The 14,525-nt window shown below is 38.9% G+C and overlaps 1 protein-coding gene across 1 annotated transcript in view; it reads left to right on the forward strand.

Moving 5' to 3' along the window:
• Positions 1 to 4,996, forward strand: part of LOC150080902 (ribonuclease P protein subunit p40-like) — a 105,478-nt gene extending 100,482 nt beyond the window's left edge. The window contains exon 8 of the mRNA XM_090380848.1: positions 4,810 to 4,996. Coding sequence (XP_090236974.1) covers positions 4,810 to 4,996 — 187 coding nt within the window. The remainder of the gene's footprint in view (positions 1 to 4,809) is intronic.
• The last annotated feature ends 9,529 nt before the right edge of the window (positions 4,997 to 14,525 follow it).

A 14,525-nucleotide genomic window follows, 5' to 3' on the forward strand; every position in this document is an offset into this window, starting at 1 on the left:
TCTTCTCCCACATTTCACCCCCGACACATTTCGCCCCCAGTAGATAATGAATAGGCTATAGAAATGTAAATAATACACCTAATTTTTTGTTAATTCTAATTTATTTTGTTTTAATAAGAATGAATCAATCAAAGGTAATCTATCAATCAAAGGTAAAGGTAATCAAATCAAAGGTAATCAATCATAGAATAAATGCACATTATTATTGTTTAAAACTCGAAGTTGTATGCAATGCCTCTAAGGTAATCAATCGCATTACGATTTTGAAAATCTTGGACTATTCTTTTGATTCTAGCAGAAATTGCAGCATACTTCTTGTTCCATCAGAAAACCACTCCTGGCTACATGCCAATAACTGAAGATTGTTACTAGCGGAAAAAATAAGCATGTGACCCGGGAGCAGTTCGTCCTGAGAATCATACATTAAAAACTGTTTAATAGATTTGATAATTGAGAGCTATTAAATGCTCGATAATTCCTATATTCTATTATATTATAAATCAACAGGGACTACCTTTATTTTAGATATAGGAAGCTTCTTTTCCAACTCTCCTAGTCCAACTCGCTAATAATTCTTGAGGATGGTGATATCAGTTTTGCAAAACAGGTGGGACATCTTCCCCACTGTCAGAACCATAGTGTTCAGACCGTGCGGTCTCAACAATGAGCGCTCAAGACTTCTGTCTTCACACACCATACCTCTGGCAGCAAGGAAACCATTACGTGAATTGGCATAAAATTAGATTTTTGAAGGTTTAAACTGTTTAATAAATATGGACCGATTATTTCTTTTGGTCCTGTAGCTGGACTTTAGAGTTAAATTTAGGGGTCTAATAAAATTGGATATGGGGGGGGGAATTATTCTCTACATTCCTTAAGTCGGACTAGAACTTTTCGGGCATCATGTTCACAGGAATAGAGCAACTCAATTAATCAATGATATCACCATCCTCAAGAATTATTAGCGAGTTGGAAAAGAAGCTTCCTATATCTAAAATAAAGGTAATCCCTGTTGATTTACAATATAATTAAAAACTGTTGTACATTGCCATCGATAATAATTTCTTGATAATTTTGTGGAATTACTAGGTCCTGGAGATTGCTCGGTAAAGCAGGAGTGCCATTGTTGCATCGAACATGACGAATGGTTCGTTTAAGTGAATCCTTTTTAGGAAGTAATGGCGTGACATTGATACGAGCCTCTGCAATAACTGATGCAACAATTTGCTGTGGCCGTTCGTTCACGGTTGTTGCATGTTGCCGTATTACCAATCAATTGCAATGCTTCTGACCTTGCAGCTTGAGCTGCATGGTTATGTTTAGTTACGACTTTCATAACTGGGCCTTCCAAACACGCCCCTTGCAGGTGGAACGTTTTTGAATTGAGCAAGAGTCCACTCTGTATTTTACTTCTCTGTGGAGGCGGCGAAAACAGCAAACGCACGCTGTCGACTGCGCCACGAAATGTGAGGAGAGCCAGAAACAGGAACTTTTATTGTTTGAATTTAGACAAATCAGAACAAGATTCACTTGTTACTGAAAAGACTCCTATAAGATTAGTCACTGTTCCCTCCCCACATGTCCGTCACTAACCACGTGACTATCGCCCTCGTGGTTGAGTATGTATTCTTTCCATTGTGAAAGGATTAACAGTTCCAGTTAATCCTTTCACAATGGAAAGAGAACCCTGAAGACATACAAAAGGGGAGAAATTAGTTTAAAAGCTATATGATGATTTGTACACGAATATCATTTTGAAAATTTGTTCGGAAAAGTTAGTTATCGGAAGTTCAGTTCGAGTAATCGAGAGAGTTTAACATGGAATCTCCACTAAAGGGGCTGAGACTTCAGTAAAAATTCGAGTTATCGAGAGTTGACTGTACAGTTTTTACATTTCTGTAGCCTACTTATTATCTACTGGGGGCAAAATGCGGGGGGGGGCACTTTTCCGTAAACCGGAGAAGACTGATGTTACTTATTCTCAGATAGGTACCACCACCCAGACGGCACCGTTTCAGGACTATTTGGCCCTTCTTTATATTGTGTGGAGTTATACTTCATAACTGTTTTGCCATCATTGCATCACTTGGGTATCTACCCACCCACCGAAGAAGGGCGAAATAGCCCTGAAACGGTGCTGTGTGGGTGGTAGTACCTATCTGAGAATAAGTAACATCAGTCTTCTCTTTAGGTGAAGCATTACTTATTCGAAGTAGTGCAATATCATGGCAACTCGTGAAGGTATTCACAATATGAGATATAACTTATAAATATTCTGTTTATTCAGAAATGGCTGTGTATTAATGATGCTATTGCACTTAATATATACATAGTCTAAATTTGCTTGCAGCTTGAGCCCTAAATGCATCTTAGTCTAAATACATTATACACCATCAGGCATCTCTCATATTGTGGAGTTATACTTCATAACTGTTTTGCCATCATTGCATCACATGGGTACCTACCCACCCACCGAAGAAGGGCCAAATAGCCCTGAAACGGCACCAGGGGGAGCCTGATGATGTCCGGAGTTTCCAAGAATAGGTAACAACACCTTCTCCACTGGGGAAGCGTTGCCTATTCGAGGAGTTTATGAGCTTTTGAGTGGTGTGAGTTGAAGGAGTTACTGTCCCTTTCATTCTTTTACACCGTTTCTTTTCCTCTTCCACTCCTGCTATTAAAGTAAAAAGTAAAGTGCAGCCATTATCAACCCACTGCAGGATGGAAGCCTCCTCAACAATTCATGCTGAGGGAAATGGACCATAAACTGCCACGCTGGTCCAGTGCGGGTTGGCAGATCGACCGTATTCAGCAGTCAGGGGCTTGAACCCCGGTCTACTCAAAGAGCGTGTGCTACTGCACTCCCGCTCCTGCCCACTCGGCTACGGAGGCTTCCCTCAACCTTTTTGCTTTTCTTAGTATAATAGGGACAAGTGGATAGCTGAGTTATTATCCCACACATATACAAATAGCCCTGAAACGGTACTGGGGGGGGGGAGCCTGATGATGTCCGGGGTTTTCAAGAATAGGTAACAACAGCCTTCTTGCAGCTTGAGGCTTTAGCCCTAAATGCATCTTAGTCTAAATACATTATACACCATCAGACATCTCTCATATTGTAGAGTTATACTTCATAACTGTTTTGCCATCATTGCATCACATGGGTACCTACCCACCAACCGAAGAAGGGCCAAAAAGCCCTGAAACGGCACCGGGGGGATGATGATGTCCGGAGTTTCCAAGAATAGGTAACAACAGCCTTCTCCACTGGGGAAGCATTGCCTATTCGAGGAGTTTTTGAGTGGTGTGAGTTTGAGTTACTGTCCCTTTCATTCTTCTACACCATTTTTTTTTCCCTCTTCCACTCCTACTATTACTTTCCCTCTACTTTTTTTGCTTTTCTAAATCTAATAGGGACAACTGGATAGTCGAGTTATTATCCCATACAAATACAAAATAGCCCTGAAATGGTGCCGTCTGGGTGGTGGTACCTATCTGAGAATAAGTAACATCAGTCTTCTCCTTAGGTGAAGCGTTACTTATTCGAAGTAGTGCAATATCATGGCAACTTGTTGTGAAGGTATTCACAATATGAGATATAACTTAAAATGATGCCGCCTTATAAATATTGTTTATTCAGAAATGGCTGTGTATTAATGATGCTATTGCACTTAATATATACATAGGTATATGAGGGTTAATGTCTTAAGTTTGCAGATGATATGAAGGTTGGCAGGGTTGTTAATGATAGTAGGCTACTGCAATAGGGTTTAGAAAGGTTGAGCTGAGAGGTGGCAACTGAAGTTTATCACTGACAAATGTAAAGTACTGCATATGGGTAGCAGTAACCCCAGAGTAACATATCAACTGGGTGGTACTAGATTCAGGGTAGTGGAGAATGAAAATGACCCAGGGGTAATTGTGCATTCAGATATGAAGTTTTTTGAACAGTGCAAAAAAGGCTGCTGATGGTGTCTTGACAATGATATACAGGAATCTTGCTAGCAGGGATAAGAGGGTGATTGTCTCCTTGTATACGGCTATGGTGAGGTCTGGAGGCCTCATATTAATAAAGATGTAGAGCTGCTGGAACAAGTACAGAGAAGGGCAATGAGATAGTTCTGCAAATTGCAACTTCTGAAGACTAGGCACCTGTGAGGTGATCTAATTGAGGTGTATAAGGCCTTTACTGGAATGAGCAAGCTCAATGCTAATGAGATTCTTTCTTTTGCTCAGAGAAAGAATCCCATTTCACAGCTCAAATTCAAACTGAGGAAAGAAAATTGTAGAATAGATGTGTGGAAATTTGCCTTTAGCCAACAGGTGGTTGATAGTTGGAACAAACTTCCATCTGTTGTTTTTTTTTTTTTTTTTTTTTGGCTGATGCTATATAAGCTTGCTCTCTTGCATCATATGCTAATGCTAAGATAAGAAATACATGGAATATGAAAAAGGAATCTAAATATATATATAGATTTTCATATTCCACTAGATTAATACTCCACATTTTACTGTTCAGAACTATGTCACCGCCTAGTGTTTATCTCATAGGATAACACAAAGTATTTTCATTGTTCAGCATTTCTGGCATCAAGTGAACTGCCATCAGTTTACGATTTCCATGCTCACTCTGATAAGACCTATGTTTATAATTTTGTAATTTATTTATGAAAAAATTACAATGCTCCATTATGAAAAAAAAAAAAAACAAATAAGCTGCTTGTTTGATAAATAAGTTTATATATATATTGAATACACATGCATTTCATGAGTGAATCATGTTGATTGCAATGTCTTCTTTTTTCACAGGAATACACTGAAGAAATATACAGATGTTCCATATGCTATATTAGCAGTTGAAGGTTTTGAAAGTGTGCCTATGTCACATAAAATTCAAGAACACAAATGCATTCAAAACTGCCAACAAATATATACCCTGGTGGTGTTTCCCACTTCACAGTTTTGGTTGTACAAAAGTATAGTAAAATATTTTTGAAGCAATAATAAATTAAAATAAGAATTTCTTTTTGCCAGTGTGATTTTAAGCATGCAGATCTTTCCAATCCAGGTTATAACAACACTTCTAACATTTAAAAATAAAATTTTCCTTTTTGTTTTAATTTTTTTTTTTATTAAAAATGAAAACAGCATACGTTTGAAGTGTCTACCTTACTTATGTAGTAATTTATTCTTTTTAGTGTGTTTGGTGTAATTTTATGAAATTCTTCATCAGTGGTGCTACTGTAGTTCTCAGTGTTTTGCTTCTCTGATTTCCTAAAGGACTATTATGTTAACTACAAAAGAAGAGATCAAACTGAACCCTAGGCTCCCATTTATGTTGTGCAATTGTGCAGTGACACTTCAAGGATGAAAAATGGAACATATGCCATTTGCAGTGCCAATGATATAGCAGAAACAAGATCATCAATTTGTAGACTGCTACTTTTAACTAAAACCCATTGGCATTTCATCTAAAAGTAATGATTCAGAATACTTGTCTGTCTCATTCTGCAATAGGCTCTTCAAACATCTACTTTAGATGTTTGAAGAGAATGAAAGGGACCTGGGGGTGGTGGTGCAGGCAGATATGAAGTTCTCTGAGCAGTGCAGACGAGCTGCAAGAGTAGCTCATGGTGTATTGTCAATGATATATAGGAATTTTTCTAGCAGGGATAAGGAGGTGATTATTCCCTTGTATAAGGCAATGGTCAGGCCACACCTAGAGTACTGTATACAGGCCTGGAGGCCTCATTTCAGGAAGGATGTAGAGCTGCTGGAACGAGTACAGAGAAGGGCAACTAGATTGGTGAATGGGACAAAGGGGTTCTCTTACGAAGAAAGGCTTAAGTTTTGCAAATTACAGTGTCTGGAAACTAGGCACCAGCGGGGTGATCTGATAGAGGTGTACAAAGCCTTGAATGGTTTGAGCATGCTCAATGCTGATGGGATTCTTCCTCTAGCTCAGAAAAATCACCTGAGAGGGCATAAATTCAAATTGAGGAAAGACAGATGTAGGATAGATGTGCGGAAATTTGCCTTTAGCCAGCGGGTGGTTGGTGGGTGGAACAGACTTCCATCCCTTGTCGTGGAAGTTGATAGCCTAAATAAGTTTAAGGCTCAGCTGGACAGGTATTTCGAACGAACAGAGGGGTGAAGTGGAAGTGGTTATTTTTATTTATTTATGTTACTTTTTTTTTTTTTTTTGGCTGATGCTGCATAAGCTTGCTTTCTTGCATCAAATGCCTCTACTAATGCTAATGCTAATGCTAGATCAAGTTATATTGCTTTTAAAGTTGATGAGCAAAGACAAAGATAACCAATCCAAAAGAGTTAGCCTTATTTGGTTACTCAGGCAGAACTAAATGATCTGATTCAAGGTTTAACTCTTTCTAAGAGTCAAGCTGAGCTCTTGGATTCCAGATTATAGGGAATGAATCCACTTATGCAACATAGCCATACCTTAATATCACGGTTGCTAAAATGATTTAGTAGTTTTTCTCTACAACAGGAGATCTCACTTTCTGAAGTGATATTGATGGTTTTACAGATTCTCTGTAAAACCATCAATTCATCAATCAAACCATCAAAACATCTCTGAGCCAACAGCATAATTCTGAAAACAGGAGGCGTTTCCTAGCAAAACAATCTTAAATAGTGCACATAACTGGAAAGAACACTCACCATCCATCACTAGAGATCATCTACTTGCTTAAATAAAAAACAGAAAAAACAAAATTTAAACTAAATAATAAATTTAGCCAATAGCCTTGAAAGTTGACTTTGAAATTGTACTTAGTTGCTTGGCCACGTGAATGCATGGGTTACAGCCAAGGAATAGTACTCAGATAGAGATACCACTATAAGTATATTTTGTTTATAACTTAAAGAAATTCTTATCCAGTTAGGGAACAAATTTCTCACATATGGATTATCGTTCCTCTACAAGCGGGCAAAAAATTGGGAAGAATCACTGCCTTTTTATTGAATTACAGGCTTGTTTGTTTGGAGATTTTTGGTGCAAGGGCTGCTATGCATGGTTAATCATTAAATTAGTTGAAAATTATGCTTTTAGCATTCAATTGTTTTGAATAAAATAGGTAATTCTTCTCTGCTGTATTAAATTTTCATATTTGGTGAAAAAAAACTATCAGGTTCAGAAATGGGCCACAGTGATATACAGGGTGTTTCAAAAGTGATGGTCAATAATTTAAAGGTGAACTGTACAGACTACAATATGCAAAAAAAGCCTAGTAAACATGGGTTCTTAAGTGAATCGTTTTTGGGATATTGCACATCCACCACTGGCAAGGTGAACTGTACAGAGTTGGGATCACCACTGACTTGTTTGTTTGGGTTAGGTTATGCCTCATTCTCTCCTCTCTTAATGCTCTGAGATGTAGCAGGCATACTGGTACTTGTCAAAGGATAGTCAACATGGAAAGAGGTCACAGCAACGAAGAGTATGGGGACATGCACTTCATGTATAGTAAAGCCAACGGCAGTGCACTTGAGGCTGCACATTTGTACCAAGAATTTCCCCACCAAAGGCAGCCCAACAGGCACACATTCATCAGGGTACATCAACGCCTTAGAGAACATGAGCACTTCACACATGGAGCACGAGCTGGTGGGCCCAGAAGCATAACACCTGATGTTGAGGAGGAAAGGGTGTTAGAAAGAATAGAACAAAATCCAGGAATTTCGACAAGGAGGGTTGCTCTGCAAGAGCGTGTATCGAGTCATAGCAGTGTGTGGCGAATTTTACATCACCGATAAAGCCCCTACCATATCCAGAGCGTACAAGGTCTCAGCAACACAGACTACCCTCCCAGAGTGGATGCAACAGCAGTGTGTCCTGAACCCCCAATTTTTAAACATTTTGTTCATTGATGAAGCTGGGTTTACTCGTGATGGTATTTTTAATTTTCATAACTGTCACGTTTGGTCCAACGAAAATCCTAATGCAATTCACAAGTCACGACATCAGCAATGTTTCTCATTGAATGTCTGGGCAGGACTACTAGGAGACCATCTAATTGGACCACACTTTCTGCCAAACAGACGAGCTGTACCTTCAGTTCCTGCAGAATGTTCTTCCAGACTTCCTTGATGATGATAACGTTCCATTTCAGCAATGCCACAATATGTGGTTTATGCATGATGGTGCACCGGCACATTTTGCTCGAGTTATGACCTGTAACTAGAAGGTATGGTCAACGGTGGATAGGTAGAGTTGGGCCTGTAATGTGGCCTTCCAGATCAACAAACTTAAATCCTATGGATTTTTGTATCTGGGGGCTATGTAAAAAGCTTGGTGTACACTTTTGACATGAACACAGTTGAGGGAGCCTTTCAGCAAATCAGAAATGACCCAGGAATGCCTGAGAGGATTCGCAACGTAATGCAGAGAAGACTACAAAGCTGTAAAATCCTGTGATGTTGAAACCAAAAATTAAAAATGTATTATGTTTAATAGAACCACCCTTAGCAAAGGAGGGATTCACAGCTTTTTGCTAAACTAGTTCCCATAGTCAGTGGCGAATCTTAACAGAAAATGTGCATTATCTCGAAAACAGTTCATTTGCAGCTCGATGGTCACTGTGACTTTTTTGGTTTATTTTATTTAACTTTTTTGGTTAATTTGTACTTTTCACCTTTAAATTATTGACCATTATTTATGACACACCCTGTATACCCCTATACAATTACTCTAATTGTCCAGAACTGTTTAAATTGTATGAGTGGCTATGTATGTACTGATAATGAAGTATGTAGTGGGGGAGATATTCACCTGTGAGTGGGTAATGTGTGCTCAGTCTGAAATCTAGCTAGGACGATTTCTGGTCTTCTAGACACTTAAAATAGTGTTTCATGGATGTAATTTTGCTTGATTTGTGTTTTTTTATTACTTTCCTGCCATTGTTGCATGCCACCACTATGAATAACTAATTTGTAGTCTGGGTATACCATCGAATGGAAAGCATAATCAGTGGTAGATGTTTGTTTTGCCACCCTGTCTGCCTTCAGAAATTCCCCCATGTCCTGCTATTTTTGATTGGATGGATAGCAGTACAGTCAGTCCTCGTATAGCACGATAGTTGTTCCTAGAAACCCTCGTGCAATATAAACAACAGGCCCTATGGGAAAAATAGGGTTAGGTGCCGGCCACCCAAGATTGAACACACATTGGTAACCAAAACATTACCAAACACAATAAATAATTGTAATAAAAAATATAATTTTTATAATATTTTTTACGAATAAAATACGTATTTTATTACGACTATTACGTTATAAAATATTGCTAATGCTTTTGCCGTAAGCAAACTCGTTTTTTGTTTGATTTTCTATCCAAACAGATGATAGCCGTTCCATCTCTTCCAATTCTCTGTGTCTTAATCTAATGGATTTTAATTACACTTTGAGTTGGTCCTGCTATGAAAGTTGTTTTTATTTTCTCTGCATTCTTTGTAATTCTCGGCGTTGCGTCATTTAGGTCTGTAGCACGTGCAATATCACATGGTCTTTCATTTCGCTCAAAGCGTTTCACAATTTCATATTTTTTCTCTATTGACAGAGGTGGACTGGCCATAAGCCTTACCGGGGGAAACCCCGGTGGGCCGGAGGCCAGTGCGATTTTGGCCACAAACCATAGTATGAGGCCACTACAAATTTTCTCGGGTAAGAATTTTTGACCCAGTCCGCCTCTGTTTATCGATATTGCTTTTCTTTTTCTCTCTGAATCTGCAGTGTCTTCACCAGGACGCTTCCTTTTCATACCTTTTAAGTATTTTACTCATTTTTAGGGAATAAAGCACAATTACAAAACGAGGAGGCACGTTTGATACACATAAACAAAGCTGCACGCGTGTAGCAACTGAATAAACAACACCGTAAAGGCAGAGATATACTATTAACACTCCACATTTTACTAAAGCACATTTCTAGGGATTACTACCATAAAACAATTTCCAGTTGCGTTCCTGCTAGTGGAATCTGTTATAAACTGGTAGTAAACTCGATCTAATTGAATTTGCAACTATACCAATAGCTGGAATTGTGTGGGTTTTTACCTTATGGTGAAATGTGTTTCCCCTTCACTGATATAAAAAACATAAATACATTTTCAGAATCTTCTCTTCATTCCTATCGTGTTGCGTTCGACTGCCATTTCTTGTAAACACGAAGGCGAATCGTGCATAAGCGAATTCGGTTCATGTTATATAAGCTATCGTTCCCCTATTTATAAATCGTGTAGTGTAAACACGAGGACTGACTGTATTCTGTAAGGTTGCTAAACAACTGAGGGAGTTGGTCAAGATTATAGTAACAGATGTCTGCATTGAATCAGATTTAGGGCCAGCAGGATGGCTTGTAATTCTGTTGTTTAGAAAACTACTTGTTTAAATAAAAACAGAACAAATCAAACTAAATAACAAATTTAGCTGAAATTGTACTGAGTTTCTTGGCCACATGATTGCATGGGTTACAGCCAAGGAATAATACTCAGATATCTTAAAAGACTAGTAATCCTACATCAACCCATGTTTATTCATGCACTGTTCTTCTAATCCTCCTTTGTGCCAATTTTCAGCCCTCAGAATATTCCTAAAAAAACAACCAGCCGAATAGAGCACACTTTCACCCTTTTTTAATTTATATTTAGACAGCCTCTATCATACTATGGCAATCCTGTTATATTTTATGTCAAGGTATTGTACTCAGCAAGGCCAATCAGTGTGACAGCATATGTGTACATAGGTCATATTAGGCTGTGTTGAAGTGATTGGCAACAGAGTTTTACCACCCACTGGTTTCAGTCCTTGCCTTGTGGAGGTGAGTTGAACTACATCAGAGATCATAAGAATAATTCTGAAATGACAAGACAATGATAATGGATTTGTCCTGAGTGCTGCAATGAACATAAAAAGGAACAGCTGTTTTCCTTTTAAAGGTTTATTTTAGTTTCTTTTATTTTTCAATTTTATTTAATTGTTCATTAAGCTGCTGCCATCTTTATCTGCATTTCTACAAAATTGTAAACATTGTTTATAAAAGGTGGCAGCACAAAAACAGATTTTAAATTTTTATGAGGAGGAGGAAATAGCTGTTGTAATCTAGAATTGGACAATAGCTGACTTAAAATCTGGCTTAAAATCTCTCTACCTCATTGTGTAAAATTCGTCTGTTGTCTCTACCGTTCTCCCAACTCCACTAATCACTTGGAGCTCTTTGACTTCCTCTCTTTGCAACTTGACTTTCTCCAGTCCAACTTTCCTAACAGTGAGGTAATTTTCCTTGGTGATTTTAACGTTCACAACTCCAGCTGGCTTCCGTTTTCTAGTCACACCGATCCAGCAGGTCGAGATGCTGAGACTTTTGCAATTACTAATGATCTAGCACAGATTGTTCATTTACCTACAAGAATACCGGACAATCCTAATCATACAGCCAATACGCTTGATCTTTTTCTCATAAACAACCCTTCTAAGTACAAGGTTGAAGTGAGAGGTCCTTTAGGCACTTCAGATCACAACTTGGTGATTGTCTCTTCTCCAATGGAACCTTTATCTCATGGCTATTCCCAACCTTGTATTGTTTGGCATTACAAGAATGCAAAATGGGATGACCTGCGAGACTTCTTTTCCTTGGTCTGATTACTGTTTCAAAACTTCTGATGTCAACATTTGCTCAGATCGTGTCAGTGAAATTATTCTTGCAGGAATGGAATCCTTTATCCCACACTCCACTTTAAAATCTCGTCCTTTATCTAAACCTTGGTTTTCCAATAAATGTGCTAAGGCTTTCCAAGAGAAGAATGTTGCATATCGTAATTGGCTTGTTTCTAATTCTTCAGTTTCATTTTCTGCCTACACCAAAGCTCGCAACAATTGTAAAGCAGTTATTAATCAGTCCAAACTAGAGTTTGAACAGGCTAAGAGTAGAAAACTCACTTCTTGCCCTAATGGTAGCCGAGCATTCTGGTCTCTTGCCAAAGCTATTGGCCGCAACGTTTGCCCATCTCTGCTCCCACCTCTGTCCAAACCAGATGGTTCTGTTGTCACTTCAGCCAAGGATAAAGCCGACCTGCTAGCATCCCATTTTTCTTCGAGCTCATGTATTAATTTCCTTGGTAAAACACCTCCCACCATTCTTAACACGCTCCATTCAATGCCTCCTGTGGTCTTCCGTCAAAAGGATATCAGAAGGATTTTGATGAATCTTGATGCTAAGAAAGCTCCAGGTCCTGATTGTATTTCTCCACTTGTTCTCAAAACCTGTGCTCCTGAACTTACTCCTATTCTTTGCCGCCTTTTTTCACTTTCTTATTCTAAAGGTGTTTTTCCTTCTGCTTGGAAATTTGCTCATATCCAGCCAGTTCCTAAAAAGGGTGACAAATCCCTCCCATCCAATTATCGTCCTATTGCAATCACTTCTACTCTTTCTAAAGTAATGGAGAAATCAATTAACCACCAACTCTTAAAACTACCTAGAAACCTTCCATCTGATCAACAATCGCCAGTATGGATTCTGTCAGTGTCGATCCACTGGTGATATTCTGGCTTATGTTACCCATTTATGGACTAATTCAATGGAAAGGTTCAGTGAAACACAAGTAGTTGTTCTTGACATCTCAAAGGCTTTTGATCGTGTTTGGCATAAAGGTCTTCTAAACAAGCTTCCATCTTATGGTTTGCCAACTGTTTTTAGTAATTGGTTATCCAGTTTTCTCTCTGATCGCTCACTGAGGGTGATGGTAGATGGCTCTCTGTCTTCTAACTTCTCCACTAATGCCGGTGTCCCCCAAGGTTCAGTTCTTTCCCCCACTCTTTTCCTCTTGAATATCAATGACCTTCTTCCATTGACTGGAAATCCTATCCATAGTTTTGCCGATGATAGCACATTGCATTCAACTTTCCATTTTGAGAAACCTTGTCCAGCTCAATCAGCTTCAAGTTCTCGAAAATCTGCTGCCAATTCCTTAAATGCCGATCTTCAGGTAATTCTCCAGTGGGGCAAAGACAACTTAGTTGATTTCAACCCTTCTAAAACTCAATCTTGTCTTATATCTCGCAAAAAGGATTCTTCTGCTCCTATGCTTAGCTTTAGTGACACTCCGATTTCTAGGCAAAATGATATATCTCTCTTGGGAATTACCCTGACTTCTAATCTCTCTTGGCACAAGCACATTACAAATATTGCTTCCTCTGCATCTAAAAAACTTGGTTTTCTCTTTCGCTCTCGGCGTTACTTTTCTTCCAAACAGCTGCTCACTCTGTATAAATCGCAAATCCGCCCTACCATGGAATATTGTTCCCACATCTGGGGTGGTGCCCCCAAAACCTCTCTCAGGCTTCTTGATTCCATTCAGAAGAGGGCAGTTAGATTAATTAATGATTCATCTCTAACAGAGTCTCTCCACTCGCTTTCTCATAGATGCACTGTTTCTGCTGCATGCCTCTTCTACAGATACTTCCATGGGCACTGTTCTTCTGAATTGGCTTCTATAATTCCCGCTCTCTCTTTCAAAACAGTCCGAACACGTGCCGCCACCAGCCAACATCCATTTACTGTCCAACTTCAAACCCACAGAACCAACTTTTCATCTTCCTTATTTATTCATTCAACTGCCGTTTTCTGGAACAACCTTCCTTCATACGTATTTCCTGAAAATTACAATCTACAGAAGTTCAAGTCCAATATCAACAAATATCTTCTTTCGTCTTCTCAACCTCCAACCCAAGCACGGTACTAAGTACTATAGGTTCTAATACCTCTCGTGTTTGGGGTTCTCATAAAAAAAAAAAAAAAAAAAAATATAGCTTGCTTTCTTGCATCATATGCCTCAACTAATGCTAATCTTGTTCTTCCTTGAATTTATTTAAATTATGAACTTCCATACCCAATGGCTAAAGGTAAACTTCCATATGTTCTGTAGCTGTTCTTCCTCAGTTTGAATCTGTGCCCCCTCCTGTGTGGTCTGAGCAACAGAAAGAATCCCCTCAGCACTGAGCATTCTCAATCCATTCAAAGTCTTGAACAGATCACTTTGCAGGTGCCTAGTCTCCAGACATGTTTGTAGAACTGAAGCAAATTTGGTAAGAGGACCCCCCCCACCTAATCATATTGCCCTTCTCCGTACTCATTCTTCTACATTCTTCCTAAAATGAGGCTTCCGGACCTGTTTGCAGTACTCAAGATGTGGCCTGATCTTTACCTTATATAATGGGATAATCACCTCCCTTACCCTGCTAAAAAAATTCCTGTGACAAAACCCCATAAGCTTTCCTGGCAGCCTGTCTTCATTGTTGAGAGAATTTGATATCTGACTGCACATTCATCCCCAGATCTTTCTCATTTTCTACTACCCTGAATTGCCATTTCTAAGCTCACCTGTCTAACTTTTCTAGATCCCGTGTAGTAGCATACACGGGATTAACCATTCTGACAACCTTTGTATCATCTGCAAACTTGGACATTAAGACTGATATGCCTTCATCAATATCACTGATAAATATAGAAAA

The sequence above is a fragment of the Mastigoproctus giganteus genome, chromosome 9 (genome assembly GCF_048544385.1).
Source record: "Mastigoproctus giganteus isolate SK-2022 chromosome 9, ASM4854438v1, whole genome shotgun sequence".
NCBI classification, from domain to species: domain Eukaryota; kingdom Metazoa; phylum Arthropoda; class Arachnida; order Uropygi; family Thelyphonidae; genus Mastigoproctus; species Mastigoproctus giganteus.